The sequence below is a fragment of the Candoia aspera genome, chromosome 5, assembly GCF_035149785.1.
Source record: "Candoia aspera isolate rCanAsp1 chromosome 5, rCanAsp1.hap2, whole genome shotgun sequence".
Classification (NCBI taxonomy): Eukaryota; Metazoa; Chordata; class Lepidosauria; order Squamata; family Boidae; genus Candoia; species Candoia aspera.
The window spans coordinates 55,244,076-55,265,345 of record NC_086157.1 but is presented as its reverse complement, the minus strand read 5'-3'; the positions used below and the strand labels follow the sequence as shown (position 1 = coordinate 55,265,345).

Here is a 21,270-nt window from a genome sequence, read left to right as displayed (position 1 = left end):
CATCTGTGCAGTTGAAGCCCTGCTCCCTTTTTATGTGTGTCGGTCATGGCCATCATCTTTACTTTTCAATCCCTCCCCCCACAGATGCCCTTATCTTCTCCAAGTACTGGTCTTTATGTAGCCAAGCCAGCTGAAGTGGCATATATCAGCAAGCAAATACAAGGTGTCTAGTATTTTTTTATTTGCATTTCCCCCTGCCCTCGGTGTGGATAACTTGTAATAACTCATTGAAGACTTAACAGGTGATGGCTGCAGAGGAAGCAGGATATGATTGAACAGGACCACTTACTACAGGTCTCCCTGGTTTAATAGAACACCGAGGTACCAGCTATTAGAGAAGCTAATTCTGAACTTCTGTTTCCTGTTGATACCATGATCCAACAATAAGAGTTTAATACCTCCTTATTTATGTATGTTATACCATTTTAAGTGATTTCTGTTTGAACTTCTGTTGATTACCTCAGTACAAAACTGCTGCAAGTGAAAATCTTGCCTGATTTCTTAGGATGTTGGATAGCTTAATTAATTCAATATATATTCTATGAGGTTTCAATAAAAAGAAAGAGAGCAGAAGATCTTTAGTGAATAAACAGTGAAACCTACCAAGTTAAAGTTCCTTTTGAAGTAGCTGTATTTGAATGCATAGTATGAAGGAAGAGGGAGAGGCATTTGAAGGTGGGGGTTAGGTGATAGACAACCCGTGACCCATTGGGTCGTTTTAGAAATATTTCCTTACCGGATTCCTCAATGCTTTCAACAATGGCCGAGCTTCTAATGTACTGGAAAAGTTCTTAAAAATTCTGGGAGACATTCAGAGATGCATCTGCCTTGAAAGTAGCTAACGCTGAACTGTACAGCACAGTCAAACATCAGGGGTTGACCACAGGAAATGTTTTATAAAATTTGCCAAATTTCTATTCCACAGGAGTCATGAGTCCTGGATTTTGGACACACTCTGTAAGTTAGCCCATTTGAGTACCTTGATGCAAAAGTTGTTGCCCTGTGATGCACTGTTTCACCCAGTTAAAGGTTATAGACACAAGCGTTTTAGTAGTATATAGATAAATTTCGGTCCACTGCATCTGTCTCAGTTTGCTCTTCTTCCTCCCTTGCTCCATGCATATCAACTACCAACGAGCTTGTGGCAACAAAGATCAATATTTTTTTAAAAAAAGGCCCACACCAAAATGGTATTGCAGTAACGACTCTGTTGCTTGATCTCAGTGTTTGTCTTTCCATGACTAGGGCTCAGTTATGCGGAGAACACACCATTGGATACACTATGGAAACCACGCATGGCTCTTTCTGTGTGAACTGGGCTGCATTCAGACCTGAAGTTCAGCTTCAGTGTCATAATATTAGTTTGCAGGTGCAGCCTTTTGAATGGCCTTTCACAACATTACATGGAAAAAGCTTAACAATAAAACTCTTAAAAAAATAAATCAACCAGAAACAAATCAACCAATTTTTGAGATTTGTTGACAAACCCATTTGCTTCATCTCTGAAGTATAATTTGACAAGGAATAACTTAAGGGACTTTTAAAAAATTGTATACTCTAATAAGTTGAGCATGAGCTTTTAAACTAAAGAAATACTCCTGCAAACGTGTTTCTCTGCATTCCCTGCTGTACAATACAGGAACGTGGTAGCAAAGGCAGTGAATTGTCAGTGGATAGCTAAAGGCAATGGTAATGGATAGGCTTGCAGAGAAAAAATTGGAGGCTTCCTTTGTGATCTTCCCAAAGTATTGGATTTACCTTCTGGAATACTTATGTAGTGTTTGGTCTACAGTGTTTGTGGACCACCAGGGGTCTTTGGCTGCAAAGGCTTTACATTTCCCAATAGGTGTTGTACCTTTCTGGAGACAGTTTTAGAAACCTTCCTTTGGGAACTTTTCTTCCCCCACCACTCCCCCACTTTAAAGGAGAATTTCCAGATTGAAAAATGCCCCCTCCCCACCTGTTTTCTTTAAGTGACAACCTTTGATTTTAAAGGTGTCTCCATAGCAACAAACAATTTTTTCTCCCCACCCTTCCCATCTTTCTCCAGGAAGTGGTTCTGCATTGTTTGGAAGACAAGGTCTGGGATGTAAATCACTGTGACAGGTCTGGCTGTTGCATTGTAAAGAGACTTTAGTCACGTTTATTCTCTTAGTGATTTTCTTTGCTAGCTTGGACCGAGGATGCTACACAGAACACTCTGTAGAGCCATAGTTAGGAATATGGATCTATGGAAGCAATCTACTAAAACATCAGTGGAGACTAGCAAGTAGAACTGCTTCTCTGCTTGTGTGCCTGTTGGTCTTTCTCTTATTTCACTTTCTCACTTTTAAATCGCTGCTTTAAATACATTTTTGTTCGTATTATCTATGTTTTGGCAATGTAGAAGGAATACATCTTTTTAAAAACAAATAAACCTGACTTGTTAAATGCTAAATATTATATTTATTGTGCCCCATTAAGCTCATTCTAGCATGACCTACCTAGGACCATAATCAGTCTGAATCAGTTTTTATTAACATAAAAACGTATATACAAGTATCGTATTCCAATATTAGGAATTAATCATTTATGTTTCTTAATGATTCTGACACAGGCGTGTACTCTGATAAGAAAATAAGTTCTTTATAGCTTTTGGCTCATGAAAATTCTGATGAAAACAAAGTCATGAAAGCCGGCTGGGTGACCTTGGGCCAGTCACACACACACACACAGCCCAACTCACCTCACAGGGTTTGTTGTGGGGAAAATAGGAGGAGGAAGGAGCGTTAGGTATGTTCCCCACTTTGAGTTATTTATAAAAATAATAAAGGCGGAATAAAAAATCTAAAAAATAAAATAAATTGGTCAGAAAGGCATAAAAAATTGCTTATGAGTTAAATCTGACCAATAGGCTTCCTAGCAGATGCAAATTTTAGATTAATGAGAAACACACACACACAAACAATAGCTTTGGTGATTACACAAATAGAGATCTAAATATTTCTGTGCAAGCTTTTGACATTTTTTCCCAGGGCCCCTACTTTCATATTCAAACTAGTCATGTGCTATCAACCACATTTCTGAAATTCAACAGAGAAGGCTGAAATCTCTATGAATTGAATAAATCATAATTAAATAGTTAATGAGGCATTTAATTAATTAACCATAAAACTCTACATTGCTATGTTTCATGGTTAATGACATTGGATAAAATCCACTGGGAACTTCTCCAGTTCTGTGGTGAGAAGCTCTATGTAGAATGGGTACAGTCTTTCAGGAACTATTGTGCAGATTAAATGAATGGGTTTAAACAACAGGGTATGTCCAAGAGGGAAAATCCTGATAATTTCTCTTTTACACATATTCATTTATTAATATAGGCTAATGTCATATTACTCATTGATTAATGCTAACTAGTTCTAAGTCAACCACAACACGTGCTTTATGCACAGAGGATACCAAATTTTAAGGCCATCATTTAAATTATCTCAGGTAGAAAAGTTGAAAAAGCTTTCCTGAAACCTTGAAAAATGTGTGGCAGCCTTCTTCACCTAAGGTCTACCATTTGTTTTGTCCTGTATGCCTCTGATCTAGTGTGATCAGTTATTGGGAATGATGGAGACTGTAGGCAAAACAGTCGGAGTGAGCCAGTTTGTGGAAGGCTGCTGCAGCAGATTTAGGTACAGAAGTTCCAATCCGGTTTTAGATCAGTTTACAATTAGCTGAAGCAATGGTTTTAATTAATGAATTGCCCTCACAGCCAACCTAACATTGCAGGTCTAATATAGAAATAGGGGATACATAACATTTTTTTTCCAAAGGTGTCCCTTTGTGATTGTGTTACTTTAATTGAATACCGAGTTGGATTGTACAAAAATTGCATGGGCTGATTTCAGCAGGCTTGCCTCTTTAAAAGCTCACTGTCCTTGTCCACCAAGTGGCTGATACACTCAGTGATAAAGTTATGCATCTGTTGTCTTCTTCCTTTGGTTTGGACAATCTTTCATTAGTTTGCTAGTAGTCATATAAAGTTGGTTAGTAAAGGGCATGTTAAATGAACAGCTTCATGCTGAATCCTAGGTACCAACTCTTCAGGTTACATTTGTGAAGATGGCAGGTTATGGTGAGCTTTCCAGCAGGCTTGGAATGTCAAAAGTTTGCTGTGTTGGTAGGAAAGTACTTCATGCACTTAAAGGAATGGTTCTCATACATGAAAGCTTATGCCATAATAACATCTTCAGGAATTAAAGGAAATGTTGAAGTTAGTGATCTTAACAAACTTGATGGCATCACACTACAGTCTTTTCACTACTGATTTTTAAACCATTATAGCCAAATTGAGGAGGATGTACTACAAGTATTCTGATCTTTGAGCTAGGTGATGGAATGCTCCTAGGGAATTTTCCATACTTGCCAGGGATTGTAACAAAATGAAATCTTGCATCCAATTGATTGTTGTGAAAATTCTCCTTTCTTTCAAAATAGTATAAACATTTTCTATACATTGATCTTAAGTGACAAGTAATTCTTACCTCCATGAAGTCTCTCATATCAATAATAAAATATTAAGAGAAGCCCCAGTGGGAAGACTGGTTTACATATTATTTCACAGTGAATTTCCACTTGGTGCTAGCAAGCACATAGGAACTTCTGTTGGTGATGCATCTTGGTGTATCTTTGGTCCTGGAATGGAGTGGAGGCAAGAAAAAAAATACGCCAACATGATGATTCCATGGCTTATGATGGCTTTTGATACATGGCACAATTAAAAAACAAAAAAAATTGCATATCATTAATTAATATATAAGGCAATGGAAAGAGGGTCACATAAAGAGAAGTGAAACTAAATTATTCTTTTAAAAGTCTGAAGAGTATTTGCCACAGGGAAAACCCTGTATATAAAAAGAACTGTATGTATGCATCCACATTGTTTCTTCTAATGTGAAAAACAATTGCTCCTTGTAAATTAGTTTACTCCATTATCCTTGTACATTTATTTGTATGGTAACTCTTTTGAAATTGTTAAAACAAATGTGTTGAGAGCCAGTCTTGTTTGAGATATTTCAACCTTCCTTCTAGGCTAATTGCTGGCTTTGTTTTTCAACCATTTGACTTCTTCACCTGAGATGAGAGCTGTATGGCAGCTTCCTTCTTTCCTTTGTAACTTGCTAATAGCCCAGATCAGAGGGGTATTCCCAGCATGTTAAAAGTAATGATATGTATATTTCCACAGCAACAAACAATTTGGTCTGTTTTCTCCTTCTTTTTCAGGAAGTGGTTCTATATTGTTTGGAAAGCAAAGTCTGTGATGTAAATCATCGTGACAATGCTGGTTATTGTGCCCTACATGAGGCCTGTGCCAGAGGTTGGCTGAGCATTGTGCGACATCTCCTAGAATACGGAGCGGATGTTAACTGCAGTGCTCAGGACGGGACGAGGTTAGCCCTTCTAGTTAAACTACATCTAAATCTCCTATGCTTCAGTATTGTATTAATATCTAGTTGGATTAATGTTACCCCAAGTTTGTAATAATATTTAAAGAGCTGGCTGGGTGACCTCGGGCCAGTCACTCTCTCTCAGCCCAACTCACCTCACAGGGTTGTTGTTGTGGGGAAAAACAGGAAGAGGAAGGAGTATTAGGTATGTTAGCTGCCTTGAGTTATTTATAAAAATAATAAGGGCAGGATAGAATGAATGAATGAATGAATAAATAAATTTCTCCCAAAATGTCGTCTATATATAGTAGTTGCTTTTGGCCTTGCATACTACACAAAAGTCGATAGAACAAACAATAGTGTCACTGTTTGGTACATTTAGGTTGCAAGTCTGTATCAACAAATTTTAATTTTGTTATTAGCAAAGAATCTTGTCATTTTTTTGTGTGCCTTTGAGTCAGTATTGACTCTTGGTGACTGCCTGGACTAGTCCCCGCAGTTTTCTTGGTTAGATTTCAAAAGTGGTTTGCCCTTGCCTGCTTCCCAGGGCTGAGAGAGAGTGACTGGTCGAAAGTCACCCAGCTGGCTTCGTGCCCAAGGCAGGACTAGAACTCATGGTCTCCTGGTTTCTAGCCTGATGCCTTCACCACTAGACCAACCTGGCTCTTGTGACCCCCTTAAATACTAATAAATATTACTACAAAGTTTAGATAACAATAAAAATTAAGTTTTTACTAGTCATAAGGAAACAGACAGTTGACATGCTTTTCCCCTATAAGGTTTTTTAACTGTTACAGCATTCCTCTTCCATTACTATTCACTAAACTTTTCTTACTCTAATTGTTATGTAAAGTTTATCTTTTCTAAAGCAGTTCAGTTGTGTTTATTTTTTTTAAAAAGATCTATAATAACGATGGAGTATATTCCTGGAGTTCTTCTGTTTGAATGTTTTACCACTTATCACCATATCTGGTAACTCAGCTTTAAATTAGCATGTCTATAAGCCAGTAGCCTTGTAATTATTGGCATTTGAATAGAAACTTGCAAAGATTTCAGGAAAACCCCAAAGCTTGTTAAAAACTTCTGAGCAGAGGTTGTCACCTCATTGATTCTGTAGAGACATTTTGAATGTTAGTTCCTTCCACAAGCTAGCTAAATAAAAAGTATGAGAAGAGGTACACACCCCCACGGTGTGGGATTTTTTAACCAAATAGTCAGGCCTTTGTTTTAATAAGATCACTTTACACAGTAAGCCATAGAAATGTTTGCAGCATGTGGTATAAACACAAAACCATGGCTCAAAAAGAAAATTTTCTTCATCCCTTGAATCGTTTTCCCATAATGTGCAAAATTGCTATCATGAATTGCTTTTACTAAGGATGTTACTGTCAAATCTATGGGGATTACTCCTATGGTCAGAGACCATTCACCCTGTAATAAGTGGCAGATTCTGCTGTAGTTTACCTTCATCTGCCCTTTGTAATGTACAGGGAGCAGCCACTGGAATAAACACAGATTGTACCCTCTCTACATGATCCTGCTATTTTTCACTGTTCATGCTGCACCCATCTCTTTTTCCCCATTCTAGGCTGGAGAATGGTGAAAACTGTGGTCAGATCTATAGTTACATTGTATTATATTCACACACACACACACACACACATTTTCCATATTCATTAATAAAAGGAAGTGAGGCAACAGTTTGAACAAAGTTCAAATAGATCCATACACAGACAGCCCAGCTGCTGCCACAGTAGAAGATACTGATTAAGATCCTGGAAACAGACTGCAGTAGCAAATTAGCTGAAATAGATTTATCATGATCAATGGAAGGTAGTATGTTTGAATTCTGTTATGACAAAGTTAATATTCAGAACAAAAAGAATTTTGGCAATAACTTTTAAGAAAGCCAGATTAGCTACTGTTTCCAAGAGTTTTTAGCATTCTCACCTGATCTCTCTCTACCTTCCTCTCTTCTTTTTTATAATCTTAAGTATTTCATAAGTTTATGATAATTTGTCATGGATAGTTTTCAAGGAAATTGGTTTTAATGGGGAGGGAGTTATACATGACATACATACAACGATGGTGCTAAGCACTATAAAACAGGTTTTAACTGTATATATATTCATAGGAAAGTCCACACATTCTGACCTTTGTTATCTCATATGATTTATTTGCATCAGAATAGTGTTAGTAAGTTTAATAGGAAAACATGTTTATATTCAGAATATCCATATTTACATCACCACACCATCTAATCAAAGGGGAGTCATGAGGGATCAGGTCCTCTTGCTGCAGATACCTGTGGGGAACACATTAGCAGGACACAGTCAAAATAGCACCTCATGCTTGTGGTCCCCAGCAAGTGGTGACACTGGAAGTAATACATGTATAGCCATAAAATCTAGTAGCAATTCCTAGCCATATTCTCCATGAATTTATCTAATCTTCTTCAAAAGCCATCCAAATAACAGTTATCATTTCATTCTGAGTAGTAAATTCTACAGTTCAAACATCAGCTTAATGAAGTAGTGCTTTACTATTTCTTCCTTTTCCTCTTCACTGAATGATACTGGTTCTAGTATTACAAGAAACAAAAACTCCTCCCTATAAATTTGCACAGCATATAATTTTATACACCTCGATAAGTCTCCCTTTAATAGCTTTTTTCTAATCTAAAAAGCCCAAACTTTCCACACAGAGAGGTTTCTTTGGGCTGTTGATCGTTTTGGTTTTCCTTTTCTACACTTTGTCTACCTCTACAATTTCCAAATAAAAATAAGTATTGTACAAGTTCAGGTTTCCAGTTTAAGATACACACAGTTTCATTTAGCAGAGTAAACTTCCATAAGATGGAAATATTCAGCTCCTTTTGAGCATGGAGTAAGCAGTGGCAGAAGGCAAAGTAGAATGATTCAATTTTTCCTGCCCCATGATATACTTGGTTGAAGGTACAGAATCATAGAGCTTGTAGAGAATTTGCCAGCCACTTACCCACTTCTTGATTGAGGAATGAAATCCAGAGCTAGTGCATCTCCAGCAAAGGGCTACCTGCCATCTATTTGAAAATCTCCAGGAAGAGGGTGGCTTTCCTGCATTGTAGGACTGCTATTACTATTAAAAACCTCAGTCACATTGTTCAGGCTTGTAACTTGTAACCCAGACATGATACCCCAGTATAAAAATATTAACTATGTGTGCACAGATAACCCTTACCTTAAGGATATGCCTGTTTCTATACGTTGAGAAAGGCAATTCTAGGTGGTAAGACATTGAAGTAATTCATGAGTATTTCAGATAATCTTATGGACTATTTGTCATCTACACTCAGAACAGAATTAGGGATGTGAAAGTTGACTGCAATGGATGGGCTTCAACCACTCCAGCATTGCACTGGGCCTACATTGTATTTTTTGACTTTTCTCCAGTGCTATCTTCACCTAACATACTTTAATTTAACTGCTAGTAGAAATACTTTGCTTTGCTCTCTTGGGCTCACAATATAGGATCTTAGTCATCTTGTCTTTCTGATAACCTTCTTAGAGAGAGGGGAGATGGCTAAAATTGAAATGGGAGCTAGAATTATATTTTTATAATTATAAAATATAATACTATATTTTTATGCCTCTCATTAATTTCTTCTCCCCGTTTTTTGTTAGGTGACTTTTCTGTATTCAGCTGTTTTTGTTGAGTGTTATTGCTTGTAGGTGTTATTTCACTTGTTCAACATTGCCAATTTAAGACAGGAGTGTGCTAAAATGTTTATATACTTTTAGTGTTTTACTCTGCTGCTACTCTCTTTCATGACGGTATCATAAACAGTTAATGTTTGTGAGAGAAATATCAGCTGGCATGGATTTCTGACTAGGTTTTACCTAACATACTGCAAGAAAAAAAAAGATCACTTGGGTCATTTAAACTCTTAACTGTTAAGTAGCCCAGGGTAATTAAATTCATTGAAAAATAGAGCTTCAAGCAAGGGCACAGCACTGGATATTTGATTTAAATGACATTTATGAAGTCAACAGTAAATGAGAAAGCATCTGAGTATGCACAGAGTGTCCTTTCTTGACCACTGAGTTACTATAGCCTTTAAATATTTAGCATATATATAAAGTATTGTCTCCACTTTTTAAAAAAGTTATTCTGCAGTGGTGGACAGGTGAATCCGTTTCCATGTTTGGATATTTAATATTTTATGTCCCAATAACTCTCCTCCCCTACCTTACCCACTGCTTTATGGTATTTTTCTATTACTTCCCTTCATTTATTTATTGAGCAAGATCTTCTTATCCTCCATCTCTCTTAGATTAACGTGAAGCCTGTCCATAGGGACAGGAAAGCCAGACAATTTTGGTTGGCCACTGAACTATGAGTGTTTGCAAACGAGATCGGGCTGTGAGGTCTATAGAATAGCTGGATGCCTACAGCAGCTGAGAGAGAATGCAGTTTTTGTAGGCTTTAGGGTATATGGAGGTGCTGCCTAGAAGAGGCAGGCACTTTCAAGAGTGATGCGATTTCCACAGGCAGGAAGCTGAGATTTGAGTAAAATTGACTCTCTGTGCCATAATCTTAAGGATAGCTCTCACAGAGTCTTCCCCTGGTAGTGGGAAGATGACCACAGCAGGGTCTTTCAACATTTCTTCTCTCTTTAGGGGGAGCTAGTGTACTTACCCTGTAGTACTGTACTGTGCGGTAGTGCTTCTAAGAGAACACATATTTATTTAGTTGTTCATTTATTTATCAAATTTATAAGACTGACCATCTTTTTAATGAATTCTGGGCAGTGAACATACAATATGAAACAACAAAACCTGGGTTAAGGCTGGACTTCTCTCCACTAACATTGACTGAAATGGGCCACGGAGAAAGGAGACCCACTGAAAGTGCTTACCACTCCCAACCCCCTCAGTAGGCCCAGAAGGAGACAGTGATTGATGGCATTGAAAGCTGCTAAGAGCTTAAGAAGGGCCAGGATGGATATACTACCTCTATGCTGAGCCTGCCAGAGGTCATCACAAGCGTGATCAGTGCCGTCTTGATACTATATATTGTATTGGTCTGAACCCAGTGGGTCCTGATAATCTGCTTTGTCCAGGGCCCTTTGAAGCTGTAGGCCTACCATCTTGACAGCTTTCCCTAAAAATTGTCCAGTACAGCTGGATCCAGCGATGGTCTTTTGAGGAGTGGGTGGCCACTGTCTCCTTCAAGGCAGGTGGAACTATCCCTTCTTGCAGAAAGACATTTGTCACTACTTGAACCCAGCTATGTGTCACTTCCTTGGAGGTACTAACCAGCCAGGAGAGGTATGAAATTTAACACATAGGTGGCAAGACAGCATTCCAAGGACCCTGTCTACTTCTCTGGGAGTAACCAGATAGAACTCAGCCCAGATAACTGGACAAGATTGTGCCGCAGTCATCTCACTTCATTTCCTGCAGCGTCTCTGAAAACAAGGGGCCTCTCCAGGATCTGCATAGGCATGATCAAGTCCAAGGCCGTCAACACTTGCTTATTCCAAGCAGTGACTATGGCCTCAGCTGAACAATGCACCAAACCTCAGGAATACCCCAAGCTCCCTCTGGAACCCCAGTAGGTAAATCAGTTGCATGGGGTGGATGGATTGAATTGGTCCCTTTGCCCAATGGGCAGACCAGCCCCAATATGTATGTGTATAGGATCAGTTCTGTCATTAAATAGGCAGGAAATAGCAAGAAGGTGTTAGAGGAGGAAAAGGAAAGTTTTGTCCCATATAGCAGGTCCTATAGAGCTAGTTGCTGTTTTCAAATACAATACAGGTAGTCCTTGATTAATGACCATTTGTTCAGCAACTGTTCGAAGTTGCAATGGCACTGAATGAGTGGTACTTACGACCAGTCCTCAGAGTTCCAGCCATCGCACGTGATTGCAATCTGGGCGCTTGGCAACTGGCTCATACAGTGGTCGCAGCATCCTGTGGTCACGTGATTGCCATTTTCAATCTTCCCTGCCAGCTTCCCACAAGCAAAGTCAATGGGGAAACCAGCTGGGAAGGTTGCAAGACACTCCTGCCATTTTTTCTCCCAAGGAGCCCTGCTACAGAGTGCGAGATCCCAGGGATCTGGTACTCCATAATGCACACTGGCACTGCAGCACCCCCTCCCCAGCCTGCATGCATTCACACAGCACTGCAGCAACCCTTCCCCAGCCTGCATGTGCTCATCGCAGCACCCCTCCTGCCTCACTCTGTAGTACTCACCCACCCTCCAGCCTGCTTGCAAGCCGCCCGGGACTTGCAACTTCTAGCTGGCTTTCCCATTGACTTTGCTTGTGGGAAGCTGGCAGGAAGTTACAAGTTGCAGTCACATGAGGTCCTCGCTTAACGACCCGCAATTTTTGTTTAATGATGGCAATGGGGACTGCCGGGATTGCTGTCACTAAACATCATGCGGTCATGTGACATCACGCTTTACAGTTGTATCACTTAGCAATGGAAATTCTGATCCCAATTACTGTTGTTAAGCAAGGACTTTCTGTAGGTGTTGAATCAGTGCTGAAGAAAGATTTAACTGCTAGTCCAGGCTTTTATACATAGAATGGAAACAGATGCCATCTTGTTTTTGGCTTCAGTTAATATAATGTCTTGGGTAAGCCCTTGTGTGTATTCCATTTTGCTGAGATTTCTAACAGTATCAGGGTTTGAAATCATTATGCCTTTTGACTTTAATGTCAGGATTTTGATTCAGATAAAGCAAATCAGAATTATTCTAACAAAAGCAAATTTGCCTTTAGCTTCGTTGTGCTCTATAATTCCAATGATTGAAGATACGTTTTTTTGTCCACAATTATTCAGCATAGCTTTTGATAGCATAATTTACATTTACAGTTGTTAGAAAATATTTCTGAGGGTTTCAGCTAATAATTGTTATGTACACCTGTAAAGTTCTTGCTCTCCCTTGAGTCACAAAGCAGAGGTTGGTAATAATTATTGTACATTTTGAATGATTGCTGTAGTAAAAACTAAATTTATATAAAATTGGAAAACATTAAGATTTGTTTGGGGTTTTGAGGAGTTAACATTTTGCAAAGCAGAACAATGAAGTGAATGCTCAAAGTATTGTTTACACATTTATGTACCCTTTGATACAAATATGCCAATACTACAGGATTTGATTGTTGTTCAAAATGATGTTTGTTTAAACAGAGGGATGGGAGGCAGAAGAAAGGAGGAAACATGAGTAAAGTGGTAACAGGGGCAATTAATTGTGAATACCTTTCTCTAAGGAGCATGCTGTTTAATAGAGTATATGTATATTAATTTCAGTTCCTGAAGTTAACAATTTTAAAATTTGAGAAAAGCACTTTGTGCAATAGTCCTCTTCCTCATGACTTATGAATAGTGCTCATACTTCTTGCTTTAAATGGAGGCAGAACATAGCTTACTACACTGTGTGAATTTGAAACAAAGAAGTTGCTCTCTTCCCTTCCCAAGGCCAATCCATGATGCAGTGGAAAATGATCACCTAGAAATTGTCCGATTACTTCTTTCTTATGGCGCCGACCCAACGCTTGCTACATACTCAGGTAGAACAATTGTGAAAATGACACACAGCGAACTAATGGAGACTTTTCTAACAGGTGTGTAGACTTTTTTTCTTTGCTTATGACACTGCTTTTCCATTTGCAATTTCATTTTCTACAAAACTTAAATTACATTTCAGGTAACAATAAAAATCAGGGTTGTGGTGTTTTGATATTTTCTTGCCTAACTTATAGCAGAAATACAAGCTTTCTTCACAGTATTAGCATTATGAATTACAGTGTTAGTATCTTAGTCTTCCAGGTAGCTCGTAGATCTCTTCATCTGTTTGGTATCAACAGTGGTCAAAATTATCACGTCATTCAGATTTTGGGATGTGGTGAGGGAGGTATGAATGACCAGTATGAAATGTACAGTCACGGATATTTCTGCAATTAGTATATTGCTTTCTTCTTTTTCATACATTCCCCTTTGGCTCTGTTGCAACTGGAAATACTAAAGCTACAGAACAGAACAGCCTTATCTGAATATTAATGCAAATAACCATTAAATGAAACAATAAAGCAACAAATACTAAAAACAGCAATGAGCAATGTAAAATCACTTAAGAATGATCTAGGAACAAAAGTGCTGTAAAAAACCAAATAGGGTTAGGTACCAGTGGTACCTAAAAGATGGCATTAAGGTTATACATACTTGGGCTGGGGGTATTCCCATAGTTTGGATGCCATCATTAGAAGGCTTTATCTCTAATGAAGATAAAAAACCTCAGCTCCTAGTGAGGAGTTTGACATTACCTTCTTTTAGCCTATAGCCCTTGTATATCCTGGCAGACTCTCATCCATCCAAGTACTAACCAAATTCGACCCTGCTTAGCTTTGGTGAGGGGATCAGCCAAGTTCAGGTTTGCATTGCCACATGTTGTGCTTTAAAGCTTGGGGCATCAAAGAAGGGTCTTCTGATAAAGATTTGAAGATCTTGGTCTGATCATGTGTAGCAAGTGTGGCCTAAATTTATAGCCTATACCTTCAGATTCAGTTTTTGAAGTGTGCAAAATGAGAATACTGAAAGTAGGAATGGGAAGTTGCTGAAAAGACAAGTTAATGGAAGTAGAATAATTATATCTGAGAAGAAATGAGATCTCTAATACCACCTCACTTAGAGTTCTGTGGTATTCTGATTTATAATGCTGATACTCTATGCTTTTAGATAAGCATAAAAACTTTCTGGAATATATTTTGACATGCTATGATTGATTGCAAAACTTCCCAACTTTTTGTTTTAGCTCTATATTTGTTCTTTCTCTCTAGAGTATTTAACTGATCTCCAAGGTCGTGATGTTGATGACCCTGGCTTGTCCTGGGACTTCTATGGCAGCTCTGTGTGTGGTAAGGAGACATGGCTTTTTTTTTCTTTGTATTATGCACAGGACATTTCCGTGTGTGTGTGTGTGTGTGTGTGTGTGTGTGTGTGTGGAGCAGGGGGGCAGAATTTATGAAAGGGAGAGCAAGTCAAATACAAGAAAGGGAAGGGAAACGAAGCCATTGTTTATTTGACAAAGGATCTTCATTTATTTTTTTGTTTATTTAAATAGAGCCAAAAGGCGAATCAGGATTTGACATCCTGTCTAATCCACCTGGCCCAGGTGATGAGGATGAAGATGGCTTTAGTGATATCTTTGAGTTTGAATTCTCAGATGTGCCTCTCTTGCCGTGTTATAACATCCAAGTGTCTCTTTCTCAGGGGTAAGCACTATTATTATTTATACTGGAGGGGAAGGTAGATAAATTTGTTTCCCCAACTTATGTTAATGTACAAATATTTGAGTTATTATTGACATATTCAAGATCAACTTTTTGTCTCACTGAATGCACTGATCCTTTTATTATTCGTTTTGCTAGAAATAGGTTTTGTATCCTAAGTTTTATTTATTTTGAACATAAAAACTCCCCATAGATTGGCTTCTCTAAAACACAGAAATTGTTCATATTCAATGCAAATCTATTTCTGTGTGTGTGAAAGTATGCTGATACTGCAGACATAATTCACAAGGAAAATCTACTGGCCTAGTGCAGCTTATGAAAACAGACCAAGGACGGTGTGAGAGCAGGACATGTAGGGTGGTAGGGGGAAATAAAGGAGAAGAAATTCTGTCCCTTTGTGTGAACAGATGTTTACTTGTTCAAAGTTGAGTTTACTGGAGGGGGGAGCAGGAAGAGGGAGGAAGAGTGCAAAGACTAAGCTATTTTTGATCTGTTTGACTTAAATAGAAATGTATGCAAAATTATTACTAGCAGAATCGTGTTGATTGAAACTTCTGGAGCATCTTGTCAGTACTTTAAACATCTTTATTGCCTTTGTTTATAGACCACGGAACTGGTTTTTGCTCTCTGATGTGGCAAAGAGGCTGAAAATGTCACCCAGGATATTTCGCTGCAGTTTCCCAAGTTTGGAAGTTGTCAGCATTACAGAAGCAGAATTTTTCAAACAGGTATCTTTGAGTCAGCTGTTTGCTTGCCAAAAGGATCTTGAAGCTTTCAGCCCAGAAGGCAAGGAATTGTTGGACTTGGTAGAATTTACTAATGAGTTACAATCTTTGCTTGGAGCCTCACTTGAGTGGTTGCATCCAGATGAAGAAATTGATATTCATTGGTGAATCTCTAAGCTACGTAATGTATAGTACTGTGTAAAGATATTTCTTTATGTATATGTGTTACTGCAGTTGTTTCTGTAAAGAAAAGGATACTGTTAAATAAGATAGCTTTCCTCTAATATACACACACACACACACAGACACACACACACACACACAAAAATAAATATAGATGGGTAGACTTTTGGAAGATTTTTTTAAAGACACTTCACTCTGTTTTTACAAATTGTAAAATTTGTAAAAGGCTGTGTGCACATTCCTTTAAGTGCACACAAACTTTGGTATAGATTTGTTTTTACATGGAACTTTTTTTAAAAATAAAGAAAATGACTTTGCTTCATACAAAGCACTGGTTACATAGGTGATACCTATTATAGGTGATGTGATCAAAGTCATACTGTTGGCTTGGGAAACTTTATTGGGGAAGGCACTTCATTATATTTTTGTTTTGTTTACAAAAATTCCTGCTTTGGCCAGGTACACACTATTGAATATAATTCAGTAGACTGTAATATAAATTAAAACCATACACATGCACATCTACTAATTGTGTGAACTTTTATATCTTAATTTAAAAATGTGAAATTTAGTTTTCACATGGCAAACTGGATTGTTTATATATATGTATATATACACACAAACACACACACAAATATATCTATACAGATATATAGATGTATATGTGTGTGTGTGTTTAAACATTTGATGCTCTTTATTTAAAAGAAAACTTTGAACTATTTTTCTGTAAAATACTGAAAACTAACCTATGTTGAAGTTGCTTAAAACTGTACAGAAGCTAAATCTTTTTTCTGGATTGTGTGTTTATGTTTGAGATTTGTGTTTTAACTTTGTAAGTAAATTCTTCTGCCTTTGTATTTATATTTTACAAAAAAAAGATGCTAAAGGCAATAAAACTGTTGAAAAAGCAATGCTGAAATAACAAAATTATCTGCATGACCTTTGAGTGAACTAAGAGCCCAACTGAGCCTAAATGGTATCTCTCTTGTCCCATGAGTAGAATTGTATACACTCCCCGCCCAGAAAGAAAAGAAAATTCAGTCTTCAGTCATATACAATCCCTCTTTGTTTCAAACTACAAATATATACACAGTTGTTGGTACTCATTATACCATAGGGTATAATGGCCGTAGGTGTCTGCAGGTGGGATGGGGGGAGGGGGTAGAGAGTGACAAAATATGTGTCATGAAGTTGTGAGACCGCCTCTGGCCTTTACATACTTACATGTGATCTTGCAGCTTTAAGGAAAAAAGGATGCATTTTGTACCAAACAAACATCTTGTAATTTAGTGTCAGCATGGTTAGGAATGACCTATGGGTTTGGCCCTATGTTAAATCAGATATTAATTACTTTTTCATGATCTCTTGGACACAAGCAGCATTGTTCCAAGCATTGTATCATGTAGATGTTAGATTTGTTTACCAGGGTTTAATAGCCAAGCAATTTTAAAAAAAACATTCATAGAAATATTTTTAGGAGTACCCGTTTCCCTATCTTCCATTTTATACTGAGCATGACTAGCTGGTGAGGTGGTTTGCTAGACAAAACTGCCCGTGTCAACAGTTACTCAGTAGAGAGAAGATAAATCTGAACCATTTGGTTGGAGGGTGTAAGGGTGCAGTTGCTGCATTGGAGGATCATCTGAGGTGGCTATAAGCTGCTGAAATCTTCTAACCCTTCCTCAGCAGCTGGCCCTTCTCTGGCGCTGGCTGTACTGTATTCATCCTCTGCTGCTGCTTACTGGAGATGAGAGGGACAAATAAATAGCCCTCCCCCTCTATAAAAGCATTACAGTGGGTAAAGCATAGTGATTTGTTTTGGAACAGCACTATTTTAAGATTTCTCAAAAACAGCTTTATAGATGAATTGCTTGAAAAATCTTCTAGAAAAATGTGCAAATATGCCAAATTATGATTTAAATACATTTACAAGTCAGTTTCAGATCCTGTTTGTTGGATAAGTCCTACCATTTTTATTCAAGTTATATTGCAGTGCACAGGTTACAACTTTATGAAGATATTGAAAGCTGAGGTAAGACGCAGAGAATACAATGAATGGTATAACTTTCTTGAAAAGAATTCTGACTCTCTTCAAACATGAATTGCAAAAGTCACCTTTTCTGATTATTTAAGAGGCAGATGTATTCTAGAGACTTCTATTAACTGTAAAAGCACATTAAAATATGAATATAATGATAGCTATTGAAAGGATAGGCCTTTTATTTTTGGTTCTTTCACTGTTAAAAATGGGAATTAAAACACTTTAGACTTTTTTGCATTATAACCTGCAGCAGCTTAACCCCCCCCCCCAATCTAGATAAAACATAAACTCATGCTGTCTTGAGAATAAGTTCCACTGAATTCAAAGGGTGCTTTTGAATTACATGCTAAACACTGCTGTAAAGAATGATTATTTTTTTTTTGCATTCATAGAGTAAAATCTTGATTCTTCTGAAATCCATGATAAAACTATCATTCATTTAGAACAGAAAGATATTGCTGGAGCAGACTATATGCCTGTAGCCCAGTATCTTGTTCCTAAAGCAATTAATATTATCCAGTAGGAAATCCTACAATCAGGTCATGAAGGCAAAGTTCTTCCCAAGTCTTATTCTTTAGCAGCTGGTATTACATGCGGAGGCAGCATTGAAACTGTTTGGATTGTAGGTATCTGCCATTCTCTTAACTCAGTGAAATTTCCCTTTAAAAGTTATCCTAGCTAGTGGTACTGGATATGCATCATACCTTGTGGCAACAAATCTAATTGCTTGCTCATAATCCTATAAATCTCTACCCTACCTGCCCTTTTTTTCCTGAAAAATCTTCAAGTATTATAACCTTTCCTTGCCCTTTGAATGCTATCACTATTGCCTATATTAGTATACTGAGCATGGGATGCAAAAACCTGGATGAATCATTATAGAGGGCAGCAATAGGTTTGCTTTATCTCTTTCTTGTCTTCCAGCAGTTACATGGATCTTTGCAGTCCATATATTGTAACCTATATTAATCAGTTCAGAGATGGATTATAGCAGCGGTTCTCAACCTTTTTGGCACCATGGACCAGTTTCGTGGAAGACAATTTTTCCACGGACGGGGGCGGGGGATGGTTTCAGGATGATTCAAGCACTTCCTCTTTTTCCCAGACCTTTTATTCTTTTTTCTTTGCACCGTTTGGAGATAGCAGCCAATGGGCTTGCTTTCTACGACGGGAGGTGGCGTTCAGGTGGTCATGTGAGTGATGGGAAGCACTGTAAACAATCAGGCTGTAAATTCACTCGCTCGCCCACCGCTTACCTCCTGATGTGCAGCCCAGTTCCTAACAGGCTGCGGACCGGTACCTTGTTGCCATAAGATATGATGCATATCCAGTACCACTAGCTAGGATAACTTTTAAAGGGAAATTTACCTGCGTTAAGAGAATGGCAGATACCTACAATCCAAATGGTTGGGGACCTCTGGATTATAGGAACTAGCCTGCAAAATACCTAAAAGCAAAGTTGAAGTATATTTTAATGAGAGGATTAATTTTATATAGGCCTTGCAAACAACAACTCACTTAAGGTTTAAAGTAGAAGGAGAGTACAATGGGCTCTAGATTAATCTGGATAACATCAAAGTGTTACTTCAGGCTACTGTGCAAATTGGTAGCTGCAACAAAATAGAATGGCCAAGACTATGTTCTTTTCTATAACATACAGTACAACAGTTAAGGAAATATTGGATAGGATTATCTTCATAGATTATTGAATGGCAATAGTTAGCTAAAGGTGCCTTCTATTTGAAGTCAATCCCTGGTGATGAGGGAGGAAGAAAGGACAAAACAGCCAGGTATTTCCTATGGTTAGAACCACCCGCATCCCTGCATTTTGTATAAAACATTGTAGTTCTGTTGCTAAATAGAATTTCCTTTTGTTGTCACATTAATTTGCAACTCATTAATTGTGACAGAATTGAGGTGCTGCACTGATGCCAATTTGCATATTCATGAGTACTTATTAAACAAATAAGATCTCCCTAGCCTTAGGAAATGCCCCAAGTAATGCTGCACACTACATTACACCAGCCTTGGATGTTTTATTCTCTCTTTATTATGTTAATAGATGCAGTTGATTTAAAGAATAAAATAAATAATTGCAATTAAAATATATAGAATCTTTAAAACAATAAGCCAGTTGCATGATTGGCTGCAGCTTCCCAAAATTTGGTTACCTTCCTAACTGGAAATTAATTTGTGTAGATGTAAAGTCCTACAATTAAATAAGTAAAGAATGGACATGGTATAACAATAACATGTGTATTCTTTTTCAATGGTACTTCCTTATGTATCCACATAGGAAAAAACGCAAGGTAGCCATTTAGGAAATTGGTCAAAAATGTGATGATTAGGAGTAGACAAGATACATATCTGGCTTTCTCTTGCTTTTAAAACACACACACATGAAAATACAATTTTCTGTGTTTTTAAAAAATTGAGAGAAAATGAAAGCCATGTGCAATTAACTGGGTTAAATAACACACAAGATGTGTTGTTTCTTATTGTAGTAAAGTGGGAATTAGGTAAGGAGAGAGGCACAGAGGTAGACTAGCAAAAGAAGTATCTAGATTACAGATGAATGTACTGTTCAAAGATACAGATACCTTGCTGTAGGGAGGCAAAGGTATTGCGATTATTCTCCACAATAATACCCAGCTGATTTTACTGAGACCAACCAGAATGTCACAAAAATAAGTTCTCATTTTATTATTTTGAGTTTTTGTCAGAAATGATCACTATGTCTTCCAAACAGGATAGAAATTTTAATAATTCAGCCTTCCTCAACTTGGTGCTCTCCAAACTGGGAAAGTGCTAGAAGATGGTACTTTCCTGCAAGACCAAGCTTTCCCCCCCAAAATTTACCTTTAAAGTAAGATCATTCTAGATATCTAAAATGGAAATTTTAAGATAACTCCTTCCCGTTTTGGTAGTGGTGGGAAACGGAGCCTTAAATTCATGTTTGCCTTGCCTTTGACTAGATATGGAATTGCAGTTTGATCCTCTTGGCCACCAAAACCACACAAAAACTGACCACAAAGATCATGGTCATCTTGCATTTCCTAGCTAGTTTTAACATTCCATGGAGGGTAAATAACATTTATAAAAAGTCTGGGCAATTTATACAATGTGTGTGTTTACATACTTAAGCTATGCTATGCTTTTTAAAAATATTCTGCAGTTTGTCCTACCTAGCAGAAGGGGGTGTATGCTTGCTCATCTTATTGCTAGCTGGAGTTGTTTTTAATTCTGAAAAAGGAAAAAGATATAAAGTCATAACAATATACCAACTGAGACCCAAAAATATTAGAGATGACCATTTACCTCATTATGGATTGGTCTTTCTTTACATTATCTTACACATACTGTTTCCCTGAACTTAGGATCCAGAATGACATGTGCTGTGGGATTGGACCACCTAGCACAGGGAGGTACCCCCTCTCCAAAAATTGCATATGTTTGGGTGTGTGTATGTGTCTCTCTCTTTCTCTCTGTAGGCCTTCCCCATCCCCTTCCTGCCCTAGCAGGAAAAAGCTTAGTGTACCACAATTGGGTGTTGACGACCGACAGGAAGCTCTGGCGTGGGCTGGTCCATGAAGTCACGAAGAGTCGGAAGCGACTAAAC

General features: G+C 37.9%; 1 protein-coding gene across 5 annotated transcripts in view; it reads left to right on the top strand.

The window, feature by feature from the left end:
• BCOR (BCL6 corepressor) overlaps positions 1 to 16,521 on the top strand; it is a 76,719-nt gene extending 60,198 nt beyond the window's left edge. For all 5 annotated transcript variants that reach the window (XM_063305235.1, XM_063305238.1, XM_063305237.1 and 2 more), the window contains 5 exons: positions 5,254 to 5,420; positions 12,892 to 13,037; positions 14,250 to 14,327; positions 14,534 to 14,684; positions 15,307 to 16,521. In XM_063305235.1, the coding sequence (XP_063161305.1) occupies positions 5,254 to 5,420; positions 12,892 to 13,037; positions 14,250 to 14,327; positions 14,534 to 14,684; positions 15,307 to 15,595 (831 nt within the window). In that variant the 3' untranslated portion in view covers positions 15,596 to 16,521. The remainder of the gene's footprint in view (positions 1 to 5,253; positions 5,421 to 12,891; positions 13,038 to 14,249; positions 14,328 to 14,533; positions 14,685 to 15,306) is intronic.
• The last annotated feature ends 4,749 nt before the right edge of the window (positions 16,522 to 21,270 follow it).